The sequence below is a fragment of the Mobula hypostoma genome, chromosome 3 (genome assembly GCF_963921235.1).
Source record: "Mobula hypostoma chromosome 3, sMobHyp1.1, whole genome shotgun sequence".
NCBI lineage: Eukaryota > Metazoa > Chordata > Chondrichthyes > Myliobatiformes > Myliobatidae > Mobula > Mobula hypostoma.
In genome coordinates, this window is record NC_086099.1 from 228,255,871 (window position 1) to 228,276,758 (window position 20,888).

The 20,888-nt window shown below is 49.7% G+C and overlaps 1 protein-coding gene across 1 annotated transcript in view; it reads left to right on the forward strand.

Annotated features, from left to right (window-relative positions):
- The first annotated feature begins 12,478 nt into the window (after window positions 1-12,478).
- Window positions 12,479-20,888, forward strand: part of gpaa1 (glycosylphosphatidylinositol anchor attachment 1) — a 54,219-nt gene continuing 45,809 nt past the window's right edge. Inside the window, exons 1-2 of the mRNA XM_063044685.1 lie at window positions 12,479-12,544; window positions 18,327-18,460. Coding sequence (XP_062900755.1) covers window positions 18,387-18,460 — 74 coding nt within the window. The 5' untranslated portion in view covers window positions 12,479-12,544; window positions 18,327-18,386. The remainder of the gene's footprint in view (window positions 12,545-18,326; window positions 18,461-20,888) is intronic.

Consider the following 20,888-nt stretch of genomic DNA (forward strand, 5'->3'; position numbering starts at 1 on the left):
AAAGGAAGTCCACAGGTCGTGGGAACAGTTCAGTGTTGGGGTGAGTGAAGTAATCCCCTCCGGTTCAGGAGCCTGATGGTTGAGGGGTAATAGCCCTTCAACCATCACTGGGGCAGAGGCCACTGACCGCAGCTCACCAGACTCCTCTGTCCTGGGCCAGGCTTTCACGTTGTCCCCAGGTATAGCTATTTTGCTGCTTCCTCTCCCAGGGATCAGGACTTTGTAGCTCTGGGTTTTTACAGGGTGGGGTTTGCTAGCCCCATGTCCAACCCTCCTCCTTTCACAGCCAGGCTTGGGATGGTCCAAGGTGGAGTTACCAACAGGATGGAGTTGGTTTATTATTGTCATATGTTCCAAGGTACAGTGAAGAGCTTGTCTTGCATTACCGTTCATACAGATCAAGGTACAAGATCAAGTTTGTCTTTCTGTACTGTTCTACATTGTAAATCGTTACACAGTGCACCGAGAACACTAACAATACAGAGGAAGTGCAGTGAAGGAGGACAAGGCATAACAAAGTAGACTGAGGTCAAGAGTCCATCTATTCCACTGGATAATTTAAGTGCAGACACGACAAAAATTGCTTTGTTGTGGTCATGTGTACTGAGGTGCAGCTACTTTGAGCTACCTTTCATTACTTAGAGGCAGCAGACGGGAAAACAATAACAAAATGCAGAATAGAGTGTTAGAGTTACAAAACACAAAATAATCTACAGATGCTGGGGTCAAAGGAAAGACAGTCAGGCTTGTGGATCTTGGGGAGGAGGTAAAACCGAGCGGTACAGGGTGTGGGAATTATGAGTTTAGCGGCTGAGGAGACAGGCTTGTGGATCTTGAGTTACAAAAAAAGTGTGATGCTGGCAGTGATGGGCTACGGCCACAACAAGGCAGATTGTGAAGTCGAGAGTCCATCTTACTGTTGAGCTAATACTGTTTGCTAGCTTGCTTTCATATTTCATCTTTTCCCTCCTAATGATTCTTTTAGTTGCTGTCCAGCCATCGGGACTGGAAAGGATGGGGGAAGAAGCCTGAGTGAGAAGGTGGGAGGGAGGAGGAGGAGGACGAGCTGCCAGGTGATGGGTGAAACCAAGTGAGGGGGAAGGTGGGTGGCGGAGAGGGGTTGGAGTGAGAAGCTGGGAGGTGATAAATGGAAACATTAAAGGGCTGTAGAAGAGGAATCTGACGGACGAATGTGGACTGGAAGAATGGGAAGGAGGAGGGGAACCGGGGGAGCTGAGGGAGAGAGAAGGTGTGAGAGGGGAACCATAATGGGCAATGGAAAAAGAGAGCGGGGGGGGTAGAAATTACTGGAAGTTGGAGAAATCGATATTCGTGCCATCAGGTTGGAGACTACATGAGATGTTGCTCCTCCGGCGTGAGATTGGCCTCTCCATGACGGAGGAGGCCGTGAACTGGCGTAACAGAATGGGGATTGGAACTAAAATGGTTGGCCACAGGGAAATGCTGCCTGTTGCAGATGGAGTGAAGGTGCTCCACAAAGCAGTTCCACAATCTACATTGGGTATCGCCGATGTAGAGGCTGCATCAGGAGCACTGATAACCCCAACAGACTCCCCAGTGACGTGTCTCCTAATAACCCGAGCCCTCCTGTCCTAGTAACATGCTGGTGAATCTTCACTGCTTAACCCTATAAATCTGTTACTGCCCACCTCAGCATCAACCCCAATGGTATACGACCTGTGTGTACATAGGACTGTTTTGTTGATGCACCATGGAGTTGCCCCAACAATCAGTAAACACAATCACTATTTACTCTTGCACCGGTGATAACGTTGATCTTTGTTCCCTGGAGCACAGGAGAATGAGGGGCAATCTCATAGAACTTTATACAATCAGGCGTGTTTGATCGACAGATACATGAATCAGCATGAAGGAGGGAGACTGAAAATCTGTCTTGAGTGGTGCCACAATAACAGCCTCTTACTCAACGTCAGCAAGACCAAAGTGATCGTTATTGATCTCAGGAGGAGGCCAGAGGTCCATGAGGCAGTCGTTATCAGGGGATCAGAGGTGGAGAGGGTCAGCAACTTTAAATTCCTCAGTGTTAACTTTTCAGAGGACCTGTCCTCGGCCCAGCATACAAATGCCTTTATGAAGAAAGCAAGGCAGCGCCTCTTCGTTTGCAAAGATTTGGTCTAAAACTTTGACAAACTTCTATATATGTGTGATGAAGAATATATTGACCAGTTGAATCACGGCCTGGATGGAAACACCAATGCCCTTTGTTATGTATCTAATATTTCAGTTATATTTGGGTAAACTTTGTTTAGTGTATATATTGGTTAATGTATAGCTCTAGTTCATTTAAATAAATCATGATGGGTTATATGTATAAGTACGTGAATTGCATATGCCATGATGTACCATGTGATACGTGCACATCCCGCTTAAAGTGAAACTGAAGCTAGGCTCACATTTTGGATTCCTTTGAATTAGTTTGATGATTTCAAGTTACAAGACATAACAGTGGCAATGAGGTGTTTTTAAAAACTAACCTGAGAGAGCCCCTGATCTGCAAGGAGTGGTGAGTAAAGAATGCAGCCCAGCGCATGTAGAGACTGTCAAGTTAAAAAAAGAGACAGAAAACAGAAGAATTCATGGGTTCATAAAAAGTGAGTACCGGGTGATAATAATCATAAATAAAGAGCAGAAATGACTGGCTACGTTGGAAAGATAGACACATTTGATTACGCAATAGATAACTGGATTTTATTTACTGAGCAAATTGAACAGGATTTTGAAGTAAATGATATAGCCAATGAGAAACAAGTGCCAATTTTGCTGTGTGTATTGGGTTTAAAGGCATACAGTTTACTTTGAAGTTTAACTGCTCCAACCAAATCAGCTGAAATGAGTTTTGCTGATATTGTGAAATTAGTACAGGAACATTTAGAACTGGAATGTTCATTGGAGATTGATTGATTGATTGGAGAATGCTTTAGGTTTCATAAATGGAATCAAAAGAAAAGGGAGTCTATTTCAGTGTACGTAGCTAAATTGAAGAGATTGTCTGAGCATTGTCAGTTCAGTGATGGGCTTAATGATGCACTGAGAGGTTGTTTAGTTTGTGGAATCTTACAAGAAAGCATTCAAAAAACGGCTCCTAACTGGAACACAATTTTCATTTGAAAGAGCAGTTGAAATCACTGTATCAATGGAAACAGCAGACAGAGATGTGATTGAGTTGCAGTCAGGAATGAAAGTGAGTGTGAACAAAATTGCAATGTCTAAATGGAGAATGGCCTGGCTGAACAAACCGTGTTACCATTGCGGCAAAAGTGTCCCTACACCAGACCGATGCAGATTTAAAGGTGAAACTTGCAGAAAATGCAACAAAATAGGACACATACAAAGAGCATGTTGGGCAGATAAAATTAAATAGACTGCACAGGGAAGAGAAAAAGCTAAAAAGTCAAGTTGCAGTTTCAAAAAGAGCACTAATCTACATGCAGTTGATGAAGAAATCTGATAATGATGAGGGTGACACAGGGATGGATAGCCAATGTGAAAACTAACACAAAGAAGTAATATGGCAACATGAGAAGTGAACAGTAAATTATTTAAACTGGAATTGGACACTGGCTAGGCTGTTTCAGTCATTCCACAAAATGAGTTTGAACACCATTTCAAAGATACTGAACTGAAGTCTGCAGATATCCAGCTAAGAACTTACACTGGAGAAAAGAAAACTCCTGTGGAAATGACATTTGTAACAGTGAAATACAATAACCAACACGCCACATTGAGCTTGTATGTGGTAAAAACATATAAGCACTGGGACTCCACAGGGGACTGTCTTGTCTCCCTTTCTCTTCACCATTTACACCTCGGACTTCAACTACTGCGCAGAGTCTTGTCATCTTCAGAAGTTTTCTGATGACTCTGCCATAGTTTGATGCATCAGCAAGGGAGATGAGGTTGAGTACAGGGCTACAGTAGGAAACTTTGTCACATGGTGTGAGCAGAATTATCTGCAGCTTAATGTGAAAAAGACTAAGGAGCTGGTGGTAGACCTGAGGAGAGCTAAGGTACCGGTGACCCCTGTTTCCATCCAGGGGGTCAGTGTGGACGTGGTGGAGGATTACAAATACCTGGGGATACGAATTGACAATAAACTGGACTGGTCAAAGAACACTGAGGCTGTCTACAAGAAGGGTCAGAGCCGTCTCTATTTCCTGAGGAGACTGAGGTCATTAACATCTGCCAGAGGATGCTGAGGATGTTCTACGAGTCTGTTGTGTGCTGGGGCAGCAGGCTGAGGGTAACAGACGCCAACAGAATCAACAAACTCATTCATAAGGCCAGTGATGTTGTGGGGATGGAACTGGACTCTCTGACGGTGGTGTCTGAAAAGAGGATGCTGTCCAAGTTGCATGCCATCTTGGACAATGTCTCCCATCCACTACATAATGTACTGGGTGGGCACAGGAGTACATTCAGCCAGAGACTCATTCCACCGAGATGCAACAAAGAGCGTCATAGGAAGTCATTCCTGCCTGTGGCCATCAAACTTTACAACTCAAACAACAGGAATTCTGCAGATGCTGGAAATTCAAGCAACACACATCAAAGTTGCTGGTGAACGCAGCAGGCCAAGCAGCATCTGTAGGAAGAGGTACAGTCGACGTTTCAGGCCGAGACCCTTCGTCAGGACTTTACAACTCCTCCCTTGGAGGGTCAGACACCCTGAGCCAATAGGCTGATCCTGGACTTATTTTTACTATTTATTATTTATGGTGCAACTGTAATGAAAACCAATTTCCCCCGGGATCAATAAAGTATGACTGACTATGACTAAAAACAGGAGGGCCAGGATTTTGGGGATGTGACTGGCTGAGACAACTACAACATGATTGGAGATCCTTCCACCATTTCCATGCCACATTCCCTACAACGGAGTGAATGGAAAGCGAGTTAAGAAAGGATCTGGATGATGCCACAATTGTCTCCACGCCAAACACCATGAACCATCACGCAACAGAGGACAAGCGTGTTGGTGACAACTTCTGTGCCTCCGGTTGGAAAACACATTGGACCAAAGAAGGACCAGGCTGCTCAGAGGAATTGTGGAAGTGACAAAAGCACTGGCCCGACTACAACAGTTTTTATCACAACATATCTGAGAAAGCTTCTGATATGTTAATCAGGTAGTTACTTGATTAACTAGTTTTAGGCCAGAAGAGAGTTCAAGGAGCTTCAGGAAACTTGCGAACATTTGTAAAGAACCGGAATCTACTCTGTGTGCATTCAGGTTATTGCCATGAACTTCGTGGGAGACAAAAAGCTGCTTGTAAACATAGATGCAAAGACCAAAGCCCAGCTGGATGAACAGAAAGTCAAAAAGGAAGGAGTCAATGGAGATAGAAGAGCAGAGGATTTGTCAGATGATGCTGTGGGTGAGGAAACCAGGAGGAGAGATCGGATTGTAAAGGGAGCAATAGAAGGATTAATAGGAGAATACTCCAGTGAACTAAAAGCACCTTCCCAAGATCAGCATGCACAGACCAGAAGAAGGAAAAGGAAGGAGCAGAAGGTTGGCTCCTGCTGCCAGAAGCACTTCCTGCAGTCTCAGAGTCAACTCCTACAACACCACGGAGGAGGCCCCAGAGGATGAGATTGTTTCACAGCCACAAAGCTCACCTGCCAAACAGAGCGACCACCACCCCCACCACCCCGTCAGGAATAACTCTCATTATCCCACAAGAGTCAGAAATCCTCCACAGCAATTCAATCGTTAGGTCTGTTAAATTTAAAATTTACTATGTCTGTATACAGTAGTCGTATTATATAGTACACTGTGTACATATTATTGAGATGCATTCTCTAAGCAGGGAGGAGTGTTGTGTGTTTAATGTTTGAGTAATCTTGCATGTATGTAGGTTTACTAAGCATTCTCGTTTGTTGGTATGTGTTGCCAATTGAGGCATCTCAGAGAACGGAATACCACACTACAACAACGGGTGAGGCTGTCGGAGGCCTTTGTACTCGGTGTTTTCTGTCTCTCATCGGAGAAACTTTGAATAGAAGTGACACGGCAGACTGAGACATCGTAATCAGTTTTTTTGTTGGTCTCCCCTCTCTCTGTGAAAGGGTGACATCTCTCTGTCCCTTGTGAGGGAGAGAGGAGGAGAGTCTGGCATGTCGAATCTGTCAGGTGAACAATGGTTCTAGTCTTTTCCCCAGGGTTGGGAGCAAACAGGGGATAAGTGAGGAGAGATTTAAAAGAGATCCAAAAGGTAACTTTTTACAGGGGGCAGTGAGTACCTGGGTAGACCATAAGAGGTGGGAGCAGAATTAGGCAATTCAGCCCAACAAACTGCTCCCCCATTCCATCTTGACTGATTTATTAGTTTCACAACTGGGCTCTTCTTTGGTTACAGTGGATGACCATTACGTCTTCTGTGCCTGGTCATGCCCTTCACTCTCCACGGACCGCTGCAGAACCGCCTTTTTGGCCGTTGGATCTGTCTGCAGATCTTGTCCACCCAGTCCGCCAGAGCTGGCTTCACATGTTGGTACAGGCACGTCCCCATCTCACCGGGGTGTGAGGCTGCAGGTTACCCTCACCTGGCTTAGCCCGCCTGTGGAAGTGGTGTACCGGGGTGTGGTCGCGGTCACAAGCAAACAGTACTTGGAGCCACAGCTGAGAACTGAGTGTCCGGTGGGGATACAAGGTGAGTGAGCTGCCCCAGAATGGTCACGACAGGCCCCTCCACCAGAGGTGCTACCCCTCCCTGGCCACTCTATATTAATCTAACTCAGTTAGTCCAACTCAATTAGTTAAACTTATTAATTAATTGATATATAAATAATATAGTTAATTGGTTGCCCCTAATTAATCTAACCCTTTCCTCCCCATACAATGACCATATCCCCCCCCCTTTCTGCCAAGCCATCTACGAGTCTCTCAAACACCCCTCCACCCCTGCGTGATCTGCCTCCACCACCAACCCGACAGTACATTTCAGGCACCCACCCCTCTCTGTAAAAAAACCTGCCCCTCACACCTCGTTTGTGCATTCCCCCCCCCTCACGATTTAATGACCTTTGAGTCCTGGGGTGACCTGACTGAAGCCTATCGAATGGGGAAAGGCCTTGATATAGTGGATGTGGAGAGGGTTCTTCCTATGGTGGGAGAGTCGAGGACCGGAGGACAGCCTCAGGATAGAGGGGCGTCCTTTTAGAACAAAGATGAAGAGGAATTTCTTGAGCCAGAGGGTGGTGAATCTGTGGAATTCGTTACCACAGGTGGTTCTGGAGGCCGAGTCATTTGGTATATTTAAGGCAGAGGTTGATGGGTTATTGATTAGTCAGGGCATGAAGGGATACAGGGAGAAGGCAGGAGGTTGGGATTGAGAGGGGAAATGGGTCAGCCACGATGAAATGGCAGAACAGACTCGATGGGCCGAATGGCCTCATTCTGCTCCTGTATCTTGTGCTCTAAAACTAGTGGATGAAGTAACTTGAGCTGAAGACGGATATGAGGAGTTTGGGCCTCCTACAGACGTGTCCTGGGAAGACCCTTGGAGCATGGGGGATCTACCAGTGAATCAACTACAGAGAGTTAGTACCGAGGGATTATCTATAAACCCCATTCTGGTAATGTTTAATCTCAAGTTAACAACCCTGATGGGGAGCAGGCAGCCAGTTAGTGATCAGTAACTCATTCTTACCAGATCTGTAGCTAATTTTGAATAGGGGGATTTCGGTCTTCATTACAAAAACAAACTTGCACTCTCAAATCCACAGGATCATAGGACAGAGGAGCAGAAATAGGCCATTTGACACATATAGTCTGCCCTGCTATTCCATCGTGACTGAGTCACTATCCCTCTCAAACCCCATTCTCCCCATAACCTTTGATGCCCTGACTCACTAAGAACCTATGAACCTCTGCTTTAATTATACCCAAAGAGTTAGTCTCCACGGCTGCCTGTGGCAATGAATTCCACAGATTCACCACCCTCTGGCTAAAGAAATTCCTCCTCATCTCTGTTCTAAATGGACATCCCTCTGTACTGAGGCTGTGCCCTCTGGTCCTAGACTCCCCTCCACGTCCACTCTATCTAGGCCTTTCAATTTTCGATAGGCTTCAGTGATATACTCCCCCACCCCCCATCTCATTCTCCGGTGAGTACAGGCTCAAAGCCATCAAATGCTCCTCATTCATTAACCCTTTCATTCCCAGGATAATCTTCCAATGCCAGCACAACCTTTCTGAGATAAGGGGCCCAAAACTGCTCACAGTACTCCAAACATGGTTTGAACAATGCCAAGTTAAGGCTCAGCGGAAAGGTCATTAGTCATTAACTGAGGGATCTGAAAGTACAGATCCATAATTCCTCGAAAGTAGCATCACAGGTAGATGGGGTCAGAAAGCTTTGGTCACGTTGGCCCTTCATAAATCAAAGTATTGAGTGCAGGAGTTGGGATGTTATGTTGAGGTTGTATAAGACGTTGGTGAGACCTAATTTGGGGTATTCTGTGCAGTCCTGGCCACCTACCTACAGGAAAGATGTAAATAAGGTTGAAAGAGCACAGAGACAATTCACACAGGTATTGATGTGACTCAGGTTAAGAATTTATTCCCTAGAGTGTAGGAGAATGAGAGGAGATCTTACAGAGATACACAGAGTTACATATGGTTGGCTAAAGTTGAAGTTGCCAATGTTATGACCCTGGGGGAAGGTGGGAGGGCATCACAAAGCAGGAGATGCAGTGAGGGAGGGTCACACTGTGGGAGGGGCGGTACCGAGGGAGGGTCACACTGTTGGAGGGGTGGTACCGAGGGAGGGTCACACTGTGAGAGGGGCGGCCCCCTGTACAGAAGGGGGGGTGGGTCGTGAGGAGGATCCCCTCGTGGGTTTGCTCCCGGGCCTGGCCATGATGGCCATTCATGGGTCTAGGCAGCGGATAGCAGAGGACGACTGCCTGTCCCTTTTCCGAGGAAACGTCCGTGCCCGGCTGTCCTTGGAGAGGGAGCATGTGGTCACCATGTGCACATTGGGGGATTTCCGTGAGCGGTGGGCCCCACAGGGTATTGACTGTCTAATAGATAGTAATAATTATATTTAAATTTGAAGTTTTTTTTCACTGTCTTGTAAATACTGAATGTACTTGGTGTATTTGTGATGCAAATAAACGTTTATAGTTTTGTAAACAAAAAAGGCATAGTGAGGGAGCAATGCTGAGGGAGGGTCACTCCAAGGGATGGGTAGTGCTGAGGGAAGGTCACACCGAGGGATGGGTAGTGCTGAGGGAGGTCTGATCTTTGAGTTGAGATCACATAATACCTTAAGATATCAGAACAGAATTAGGCCATTTGGCCCATCAAGTCTGCTCTGCCATTTCATTGTGGCTGATTCAATTTTCATCTCAGCCCCAATCTCCTGCCTTCTCCCTGTATCCCTTCATGCCCTTTACCAATCAAGAAGCTATAAACTTCTGCCTTAAATATACATAAAGGTGGCCTCTACAGCTGCCTGTGGCAAAAAAAATCCACAGATTCATCACTATCTGGTGTTATGTACCCGTAACGGTTTAAATGAACCAGCAGCAATAGACCACACCTGGATTGGAATCTGGTTTTGATGTTAAAACCACTATCTTTATTAGTATCTACTTTATATAGCAACGTAAATGAGAATAATCAAAAGTTAACAGTGTTATGAGTATACGTATGTGTAAATGTAACTCCCAAACTATCGAGGTTGGAGGGGCACCAGGCTTAAAATCTTGAGATGGTAAGGTATGAAAGCTCAGTTCATCCACAGATTAAAGGATATGAGAGAGATATTTGTAATCCAAGGTGAATGTCGAGAGAAGGCCTTTATGTCGTGTTCCACAGTGGTAAACAGGATAACAATCGCCGCAGGTTTTACCCGTCATCGTTCCAAATCCACTTACGAATTATCTCCAATAGTAGCTTATCACAGGGGTACTGTCTTCAAAGGGAACTACCACCCAGGCAAGGGTTAACACATAGGTAGATTCCACAAGGTTGCCCCAGTCACACAACGTGATAGCCACTTATCGATACTCAACCCACCCTTGCGGGCACTCGGAAGTTCCAACCAATGACCCCTTAGTCACTGGATTCATTCCATTGTCCGACTCCAACTGCGATGGACTGTGTGTGAGTGAGCGTCCTTCGACTGTCTGACTCCAACTGCGAGGGACTGTGTGTGTGTGAGTGAGTGTCCCTACTTAAATCAAAACAAGCTGCAGAGTCCCATAGCTCTGTCCCTTTCTCTCTCTCAGTAAGAATCAAACAGGAGCCAAGAAAGCCGGCGGCTGACATCACTCAGGCACTCTCTCTTAAAATATGACAGTTCACGGCAAGATAAACCGAGGGGTTCATCACACTGGCTGAAGAAATTCCTCCTCATCTCCGTTCTGAAAGGACGTCCTCAGAATAGTGTCCTCTGGTCTTCATAGGAAACATCCTCTCCACATCTATTAAGGCCTTTCACCACTCAATAGGTTTCGATAAGGTCACCCTTCATTCTTCTGAACTCCAGTGAGTGCGGGCCCAGAGCCATCAAACACTCCTCAAATGACAACTGTTCAGTCCTGGAATCATTTTCATGAACCTCCTTTGAACCCTCTCCAGTTTCAGAACATCCTTTTTCAGATAAAGGGCTCAAACCTGCTCACTGGTGAGGCCTTGCCATTAAATCCTTGCTTTTATATTCTAGCCCTCTTGAAATGAATGCTAACTTTGCATTTTCCTCCTCATCACAGACTCAACCTGCAAATTAACCTTTAAGGAATCCTACACAAATACTCCCAAGTTCCTCTGCACCTCAATTGTTTTTATATGTTCTCTCCATTTAGGAAATGGTCAACCCTCTCATTTCTTCTACCAAAGTACAAGACCATACACTTTCCATCTCCCATTTCTTTGCCCATTCTCCTAATCAGTGTAAGTCCTTCTGTAGCCCCTCCACTTCCTCAGAACTAACTGCCCCTCTGCCTATCATCATATTGTCATCAAACTTTGCAACAAAGCCATCAATTCCACCATCCAAATCATTTAACATATAATGTAAAAAGACCCCTGTGGAATACCACTACTCACTGGCAGCCAGCCAGAAAAGGCTCCCTTTATTCTACTTTTTGCCTCCTGCTAATCAGCCTCTGCTTTATCCATGCTAGAATCTTTCCTACTATGGGCTCGTAGCTTGTTATGCAGCCTCACGTGTGGCACCTTGTCAAAGAGCTTCTCAAAATCCAAGACTCCTTTGTCTGTCCTGCTTGTTATTTCTTCAAAGAATTCCAACAGATTTGTCAGGCAGGATATTCCCTTGAGGAAACCATGCAGACTAAGGCTTATTTTTACATGTGCCTCCAAGTACCCCAAAACCGTATGCTTAACAATAGACCTAATCAATGAGGTCAGACTAATTGGCCTATATTTTCCTTTCTTCTGCCTCTCTCTCTTCTTGAAGAGTGGAGAGACATTTACAATTTTCCAGTCTTCCAAAACCATTCCAGAATCTCATGTTTCTTGAAAGATCATTACTAATGCTTCCATATCCTTCCAAACACCTCTTTCAGAACCCCAGGGTGAACACCATCTGGTCCAGGTGACTTATCTACATTCAGACCTTTCAGTTTCCAAAGAAGGTTCACACACTTCATGACCCCTGACAACTGGAACTTCCACCACACTGCTAGTGTCTTCCACAGTAAAGACTGATGTAAAATACTTATTCAGTTTGTTCGCTATTTCCTTGTCCCCCATTACTACCTCTCTAGCATCATTTTCCAGCGGTCCGATATCCACTCTTGCCTCTCTTTTACACTATGTAGCTGCAGTAGCTTTTGATATCCTCTTTAATATTATTGGCTAGCTTACTTTTGTATTCTATCATTACCTTCTTAATGACTTTTTTCGTTGCCTTCAGTTTGTTTTTAAAAGCTCTCCAATCCTCTAATTTCCCACTAATCTTTGCTCTACTTTGTGCCCTCTCTTTGACTTTTATGTTGGCTTTGACTTCTCTTGTTAGCCATGGTTGTGCCACCCTGCCTTTAGAATAACTTCATCTTTGGGATGGATATATGCCGTGCCTTCCAAATTGCTTCCAGAAATTCCAGCCATTGCTGCTCTGCCGTCATCCCTGCCAGTGTTCCTTTCCATACAATTCTGGCCAGCTCCTCTCTCATGCCTCTGTAATTCCCTTTACTCCACTGTAATACTGATACAGTGATCCTATTTCAAGTGGATGTAAGGGATTATGCGTTTTCCCCCTAGATCAGATTTATTACAGAGTAACTGTTCTTTGTACAGTGTTGGTTAGAGCACTGCCCGTGGTTTGTGGGGAGCCAGCGGTGACAGAGGCTGCAGATCCCGCAAATCTGAAATCAAGGCTCAGTCGGAGGACTCAGCCGAAGGACGGACATGTTGCCGCTGGTTGGCCTGGCTGCCGGAAGTGTGCCGCTCATTATGGATTCCGGGGGAGGCAGCTTCCGGTGCTGGGCAGTCGGCGGTGCGCCGAGTTCTGGTCCGGGTCCGGGGGAGGTGAGTGAATGAGGGAAGGAAGAAGGAGGGAAGGAAGAAGGAGGGAGGGAGTGACCCCCGCCCCCCCGACACTCACCGAGGACTGGGGATCACCGCGACCGCGTTACCTTGGAAGCAGTGCCGGGCAGAATCCCCATGTATGGCCGACTGGAGGAGGACGTTCCCCGTCCATCCCAGTTTCCTTTCTCCTCCTGCCTTCCCTCCCCTCCCCTCTCTTCCCTCCTCTCTCTTCCCTCCCCTCCTCTCCCCTCTCTTCCCTCCTCTCCTCACCCCTCTCTTCCCTCCCCTCCCCTCTCTTCCCTCCCCTCCCCTCTCTTCCCTCCCCTCCCCTCTCTTCCCTCCCTTCCCCTCTCTTCCCTCCCTTCCCTCCCTTCCCCTCTCTTCCCTCCCTTCCCTCCTCTCCCCTCCCTTCCCTCCTCTCCCCTCCCTTCCCTCCTCTCCCCTCCCTTCCCTCCTCTCCCCTCTCTTCCCTCCTCTCCCCTCTCTTCCCTCCTCTCCCCTCTCTTCCCTTCCCCTCTTCCCTCTCTTCCCGCCCCTCCCCTCTCTTTCCTCCCCCTCTCTTCCCTCCCCTCCCCTCTCTTCCCTCCCCTCCCCTCTCTTCCCTCCCCTCTCTTCCCTCCCCTCCCCTCTCTTCCCTCCCCTCTCTTCCCTCCCCTCCCCTCTCTTCCCTCCCTCCCCTCCCCTCTCTTCCCTCCCCTCCCCTCCCTTCCCCTCTCTTCCCTCCCCTCCCCTCTCTTCCCTCCCCTCCCCTCCCCTCCCCTCTCTTCCCTCCCCTCCCCTCCCCTCCCCTCCCCTCTCTTCCCTCCCCTCCCCTCTCTTCCCCTCCCCTCCCCTCCCCTCCCTTCCCTCCCCTCCCCTCCCCTCTCTTCCCTTCCCTCCCCTCCCCTCCCCTCTCTTTCCTCCCCTCCCCTCCCCTCTCTTCCCTCCCCTCCCCTCCCCTCTCTTCCCTCCCCTCTCTTCCCGCCCCTTTCCTCTCGTCCCTGGCGGACGCCTCGCTGTCACTCATGCCTTAAACCAGGAGATGGTCACTGTGTGTCTGCCTCTAGGTTCTAAGCTTGTTACTAGGACTGGGACATCCCCCACTCCGTGCTCTGTGGAATCCCTACCAAACCTCTGGTCATCTGTATTTCAGAATCAGGCTTATTATCACCGGCAAGTTTTGTGAAATTTGTTAATTTGCAGCAGTAATGTATCATAATAAAAAACTGAATTACAATAAGAAGTATATGAAGTAAATAACTAGTGCAATAAGAGAGGAAAAACATATGGGGAAGTGCTCATGGGTTCAATGCCCATTCAGCAATCTGATGGCAGAGGGGAAGAAGCTGTTCCTGAATCGTTAAGTGTGCGTCTTCAGACTCTTGTACCTCCTTTTTGATGGTAGCAATGAGAAGAGAGCATGTCCTGGGTGACAGGGATCCTTAATGATGGATACCGCCTTCTTGAAGCATTGCTTCTTGAAGATGTCCTTGATGCTGGGGAGGTTAGCGCCCATGATGGAGCTGGGTGAGCTCACAACATTCTGCAGCATTTTCCAGTCCTGTGCAGTGCCCCCCCCCCATACCAGTCAGTGATGTATCCAGTTAGAACCTGTAGAAATTTGTGAGAGTCTTTGGTGACATACCAAACACCCTCAAACTCCTAATGAAATATAGCTGCTGTTGTTCCTTCTTCGTAATTGCATCAATATGTTGGGCCCAGGAATGGGAATTGTATTTTATATTAACAGCAGCATCCACTGGCTGTCAAAACCCCAGCACACAGTCCGATCTCATACCTGAGACTCCATTACACATCTCCCTCCCGCATATCTACCCAACCCTGTCTCCTGAGTCGTTCGGTGGAACAGCAGAGGAACACGCTCTTCAGTCCATGATGTCTAACTAATTCCATTCCTCTGCACATTTGCCTACATCTGCTCAATTCCCTGTTTCTTCATCTAAAGTATAATGGCGGTCGGCAGACCAGCATAAGATGTATTACTGAGGTGGAATGTGGAGCAAAGAGATGGGAAATACATCCACTTTAATTCCCCTGCCCAAAAAATCTCAAATACATCAAACAGTCTCGAGTGCTTTTCAGAAAGTGAGGTATGGTTTTATTTGCATTCTGATAGCAGTGATGTGCGAACAATCTCTCCATGTTAAACTGGGTCCGTCCCAAAGATCTCAATAGATGTTTCCTTTGCACCTCAAAGGAACTTACCAGGCGGTACGCCCTGGTGTTCAGGGAAGCAACGAAGGGCTTCCATCTCTGCTGGTGTTAGCGGCTTCCTTCATCGTGTCAGTAGCTTTGTCTTGGTTTACAGTCCTTATTGTGCATATTAATTGTGAGCAAGCAATTATTCCACCGAATATGTCCAATGCGTTAACGCGTGAGTATAACTTCTTCCCCCCTTTTATGGTGTGGAGGGAGTTTCACTCTGTGTCTGACCCTGGGAGTGTGTGATGGGACGGTGTGGAGGGAGTTTCACTCTGTGTGTCTGACCCTGGGAGTGTGTGATGGGACGGTGTGGAGGGAGTTTCACTCTGTGTCTGACCCCAGGAGTGTGTGATGGGACGTTGTGCAGGGAGTTTCACTCTGTGTCTGACCCCGGCAGTGTGTGATGGGACGGTGTGGAGGGAGATTCACTCTGTGTCTGACCCCGGGATTGTGTGATGGGACGGTGCGGAGGGAGATTCACTCTGTGTCTGACCCTGGGAGTGTGTGATGGGACGTTGTGCAGGGAGTTTCACTCTGTGTCTGACCCCGGGAGTGTGTGATGGGACGGTGTGGAGGGAGCTTCACTCTGTGTCTGACCCCGGGAGTGTGTGATGGGACGGTGTGGAGGGAGTTTCACTCTGTGTCTGACCCCGGGAGTGTGTGATGGGACGGTGTGGAGGGAGTTTCACTCTGTGTCTGACCCAGGAGTGTGCAATGGGACGATGTGGAGGGAGATTCACTCTGTGTCTGACCCCAGGAGTATGTGATGGGATGGTGTGGAGGGAGCACTGTTGGTTGTTGACACAAAAGTCGCACGTCACGTTGTGCCTCGATGTGCATGTGATGATTGGATCTGAATGTGTAACTGCTTCTACTGCTAGAAACCCACCAATCTGCTTCTACCCTGACCCCTAACAGTCGTGGGAGGTACATTGTCTGCTGAAGGCTGGATCTGTGGCATTCAAGTCTGACAACCCAGGCCTGTACTGTACCAGAAAACCAGGTATGATTTGCAGAGGGCTTTTCAAGGGCGAAGAGACAATTTTGAACGAGGTTGAAGGTGACATCGGATGCACAGCAACTCTGGCAGGGTTTGCAAGACATCGCTTCCTACAAAGTGAAACCCAATAGCATGAATGGCAGCGATGCTTCACTACCAGATGAACTCAACACCTTCCATGCCCGTTTGAAAGGGAGAACATAACTACAGCTGTGAAGATCCCTGCTGCACCTGATGACCCTGTGATCTCTGTCTCAGAGGCTGATGTTAGGCTGTCTTTAAAGAGGGTGAACCCTCGCAAGGTGGAAGGTCCCAGTGGAGTATCTGGCAAGGCTCTGAAAACCTGTGCCAACCAACTGGCAGGAGTATTCAAGGACATTTTCAACCTCTCACTGCCACGGGCAGAAGTTCCCACTTGTTTCAAAAAGGCAACAATTATACCAGTATAATGGCTATTGCCTGGTAGCACTGACATCTACAGTGATGAAATGCTTTGAGAGGTTGGTTATGACTAGACTGAACTCCTACCTCAGCAAGGACCTGGACCCAATGGCAGATGCAATCTCAATGGCTCTCCATGTGGCTTTAGACCACCCGGACAACTCAAACACCTACGTCAGGGTGCTGTTCATTGACTATAGCTCGGCATTTAATATCATCATTCCCACAATCCTGATTGAGAACTTACAGAACCTGGGCCTCTGTACCTCCCTCTGCAATTGGATCCTCAACTTCCTAACTGGAAGACCATAATCTGTGCGGATTGGTTATAATATATCCTCCTTGCTGACGATCAACACTGGCACACCTCAGGGGTGTGTGCTTAGCCCACTGCTCTACTCTCTCTATACCCATGACTGTGTAGCTAGGCATAGCTCAAATACCATTTACAAATTTGCTGATGATGCAACCATTTTTGGTAGAATCTCAGGTGGTGACAAGAGAGCGTACAGGAGTGAGATATGCCAACTAGTGGAGTGGTGTCACAGCAACAACCTGGCACTCAACGTCAGTAAGTTGAAAGAGCTGATTGTGGACTTCAGGAAGGGTAAGACAAAGGAACACATACCAATCCTCATAGAGGGATCAGAAGTGGAGAGAGTGAGCAGTTTCAAGTTCCTGGGTGTCAAGATCTCTGAGGATCTAACCTGGTCCCAACATATTGATGCAGTTATAAAGAAGGCAAGACAGCTACTATACTACATTAGGAGTTTGAAGAGATTTGGCATGTCAACAAATACACTCAAAAACTTCTATAGATGTACTGTGGAGAGCATTCTGACAGGCTGCATCACTGTCTGGTATGGAGGGGCTACTACACAGGACCGAAAGAAGCTGCAGACAGTTGTAAATTTAGTCAGCTCTATCTTAGGTACTGGCCTACAAAGTACCCAGGATATTTTCAAGGAGCGGTGTCTCAGAAAGGCAGCATCCAATATTAAGGACCTCCAGCACCCAGGGCATGCCCTTTTCTCACTGTTACCATCAGATAGGAGATACAGAAGCCTGAAGGCACACACTCAGTGATTCAGGAACAGCTTCTTCCCCTCTGCCATCCGATTCCTAAATGGACATTGAATCTTTGGACACTACCTCACTTTTTTTTAAATATATGGTATTTCTGTTTTTGCATTTGTTTATATCTATTCAATAAATGTAATTGATGTACTTGTTTATTTATTATTATGTTTTATTTTATTTATTTTTTTTTCTCTGCTAGATTATGTATTGCATTGAACTGCTGCTGCTAAGTTAACAAATTTCACGTCACATGCCAATGATAATAAACCTGATTCTGATTCTGATGGTCTGATCCAGACCCCAGTGCTCCCTAAATATGAATCTGCCTTAAACTTGTGCCCTGTAGTATTTGCCACTGTCACCCTGGGAAAATGATTCTGACAAAATGATTCTGACCATCAGCACCTCTCATAATTTTATCAGCTTCCACTGCTGCCATTCCCTTTCCCATCAGGGAGGAGGCTATGTAGCATCCGTACCAGAACCACCAGGTTCAGAAACAGCTACTTCCCCCGAGCAGTAAGGCTGATCAACACCTTGACTCACGAACCCAGCCCTCCACACCCCCGGCCACCACTACTTTATCATGTCCTGTCAGACTCACCTTACGTACAGACACTCCCGTGCCCAGTGTCACTTTACAGACATACAATTAATCAATGTGTAGCTGCTATCTTACGTATTTATATTTATTGTGTTTTTAAAAATTGTGATTGTGTTCTTTACCTCACTGTTTTCTCTGTGCCGCATCGGATTTGGAGTAACAATTATTTCATTCTTGTTCATTGGAAATGGCATTAAACAATCTTGAATTTTGAATCCAGAGAAAACAACCCAAGTTTGTCCAATCTCTATGCACTCTAATCCAGGCAGCGTCCTGTTAAACCTCTTCTGCAGCCTCTACAAAGCCTCGACATCCTGTCTATAGTGAGATGACCAGAACTGCATCCAGATGTCCAGATACGGACTAACTCGATTTTTATGTAATGGCAGCATGACTGCTTGTCTTCTAAACTCGCACAGAGCTGACTGCTGATCACCTTTTCTATTCTGTTCCAGGGTGCGGGGCGTGGGATTGAAGCTGTTCACCCTCCCACCCCCACCAACTGAGGCAGAAGGATGGGGCTGCTTTCGGATCCGAGCCGCAGGCAAGTCCTGACGGGGCTCATCACCAAGATGAACGCACCGCTGTGGTGAGTGGTCAGTGGGTGAGGGCGGGGGGCCGCTGTGGTGAGTGGTCAGTGGGTGAGGGTGAGGGGCCGCTGTGGTGAGTGGTCAGTGGGTGAGGGTGAGGGGCCGCTGTGGTGAGTGGTCAGTGGGTGAGGGGCCGCTGTGGTGAGTGGTCAGTGGGTGAGGGTGAGGGGCCGCTGTGGTGAGTGGTCAGTGGGTGAGGGTGAGGGGCCGCTGTGGTGAGTGGTCAGTGGGTGAGGGGCCGCTGTGGTGAGTGGTCAGTGGGTGAGGGTGAGGGGCCGCTGTGGTGAGTGGTCAGTGGGTGAGGGGCCGCTGTGGTGAGTGGTCAGTGGGCGAGGGCGGGGGGCCGCTGTGGTGAGTGGTCAGTGGGCGAGGGCGGGGGGCCGCTGTGGTGAGTGGTCAGTGGGTGAGGGCGAGGGGCCGCTGTGGTGAGTGGTCAGTGGGTGAGGGTGAGGGGCCGCTGTGGTGAGTGGTCAGTGGGCGAGGGCGAGGGGCCGCTGTGGTGAGTGGTCAGTGGGCGAGGGCGGGGGGCCGCTGTGGTGAGTGGTCAGTGGGCGAGGGCGGGGGGCCGCTGTGGTGAGTGGTCAGTGGGTGAGGGTGAGGGGCCGCTGTGGTGAGTGGTCAGTGGGTGAGGGCGGGGGGCCGCTGTGGTGAGTGGTCAGTGGGTGAGGGCGGGGGGCCGCTGTGGTGAGTGGTCAGTGGGCGAGGGCGGGGGGCCGCTGTGGTGAGTGGTCAGTGGGCGAGGGTGAGGGGCCGCTGTGGTGAGTGGTCAGTGGGTGAGGGGCCGCTGTGGTGAGTGGTCAGTGGGTGAGGGCGGGGGGCCGCTGTGGTGAGTGGTCAGTGGGCGAGGGCGGGGGGCCGCTGTGGTGAGTGGTCAGTGGGCGAGGGTGAGGGGCCGCTGTGGTGAGTGGTCAGTGGGTGAGGGTGAGGGGCCGCTGTGGTGAGTGGTAAGTGGGTGAGGGTGAGGGGCCGCTGTGGTGAGTGGTCAGTGGGTGAGGGGCCGCTGTGGTGAGTGGTCAGTGGGTGAGGGTGAGGGGCCGCAGTGGTGAGTGGTCAGTGGGTGAGGGCGAGGGGCCGCTGTGGTGAGTGGTCAGTGGGTGAGGGTGAGGGGCCGCTGTGGTGAGTGGTCAGTGGGTGAGGGTGAGGGGCCGCTGTGGTGAGTGGTCAGTGGGCGAGGGCGGGGGGCCGCTGTGGTCAGTGGTCAGTGGGTGAGGGCGGGGGGCCGCTGTGGTGAGTGGTCAGTGGGCGAGGGCGGGGGGCCGCTGTGGTGAGTGGTCAGTGGGTGAGGGCGAGGGGCCGCTGTGGTGAGTGGTCAGTGGGTGAGGGTGAGGGGCCGCTGTGGTGAGTGGTCAGTGGGCGAGGGCGAGGGGCCGCTGTGGTGAGTGGTCAGTGGGTGAGGGCGAGGGGCCGCTGTGGTGAGTGGTCAGTGGGTGAGGGTGAGGGGCCGCTGTGGTGAGTGGTCAGTGGGTGAGGGTGAGGGGCCGCTGTGGTGAGTGGTCAGTGGGTGAGGGCGGGGGGCCGCTGTGGTGAGTGGTCAGTGGGCGTGAGGGTGAGGGGCCGCTGTGGTGAGTGGTCAGTGGGTGAGGGGCCGCTGTGGTGAGTGGTCAGTGGGCGAGGGCGGGGGGCCGCTGTGGTGAGTGGTCAGTGGGCGAGGGTGAGGGGCCGCTGTGGTGAGTGGTCAGTGGGTGAGGGTGAGGGGCCGCTGTGGTGAGTGGTCAGTGGGTGAGGGTGAGGGGCCGCTGTGGTGAGTGGTCAGTGGGTGAGGGCGAGGGGCCGCTGTGGTGAGTGGTCAGTGGGTGAGGGCGGGGGGCCGCTGTGGTGAGTGGTCAGTGGGTGAGGGTGAGGGGCCGCTGTGGTGAGTGGTCAGTGGGTGAGGGTGAGGGGCCGCTGTGGTGAGTGGTCAGTGGGCGAGGGCGGGGGGCCGCTGTGGTGAGTGGTCAGTGGGCGAGGGCGGGGGGCCGCTGTGGTGAGTGGTCAGTGGGCGAGGGCGGGGGGCCGCTGTGGTGAGTGGTCAGTGGGTGAGGGCGGGGGGCCGCTGTGGTGAGTGGTCAGTGGGTGAGGGTGAGGGGCCGCTGTGGTGAGTGGTCAGTGGGTGAGGGCGAGGGGCCGCTGTGGTGAGTGGTCAGTGGGCGAGGGCGGGGGGCCGCTGTGGTGAGTGGTCAGTGGGCGAGGGTGAGGGGCCGCTGTGGTGAGTGGTCAGTGGGTGAGGGCGAGGGGCCGCTGTGGTGAGTGGTCAGTGGGTGAGGGCGGGGGGCCGCTGTGGTGAGTGGTCAGTGGGTGAGGGCGGGGGGCCGCTGTGGTGAGTGGTCAGTGGGCGAGGGCGGGGGGCCGCTGTGGTGAGTGGTCAGTGGGGAGGGTGAGGGGCCGCTGTGGTGAGTGGTCAGTGGGTGAGGGGGGCCGCTGTGGTGAGTGGTCAGTGGGTGAGGGCGT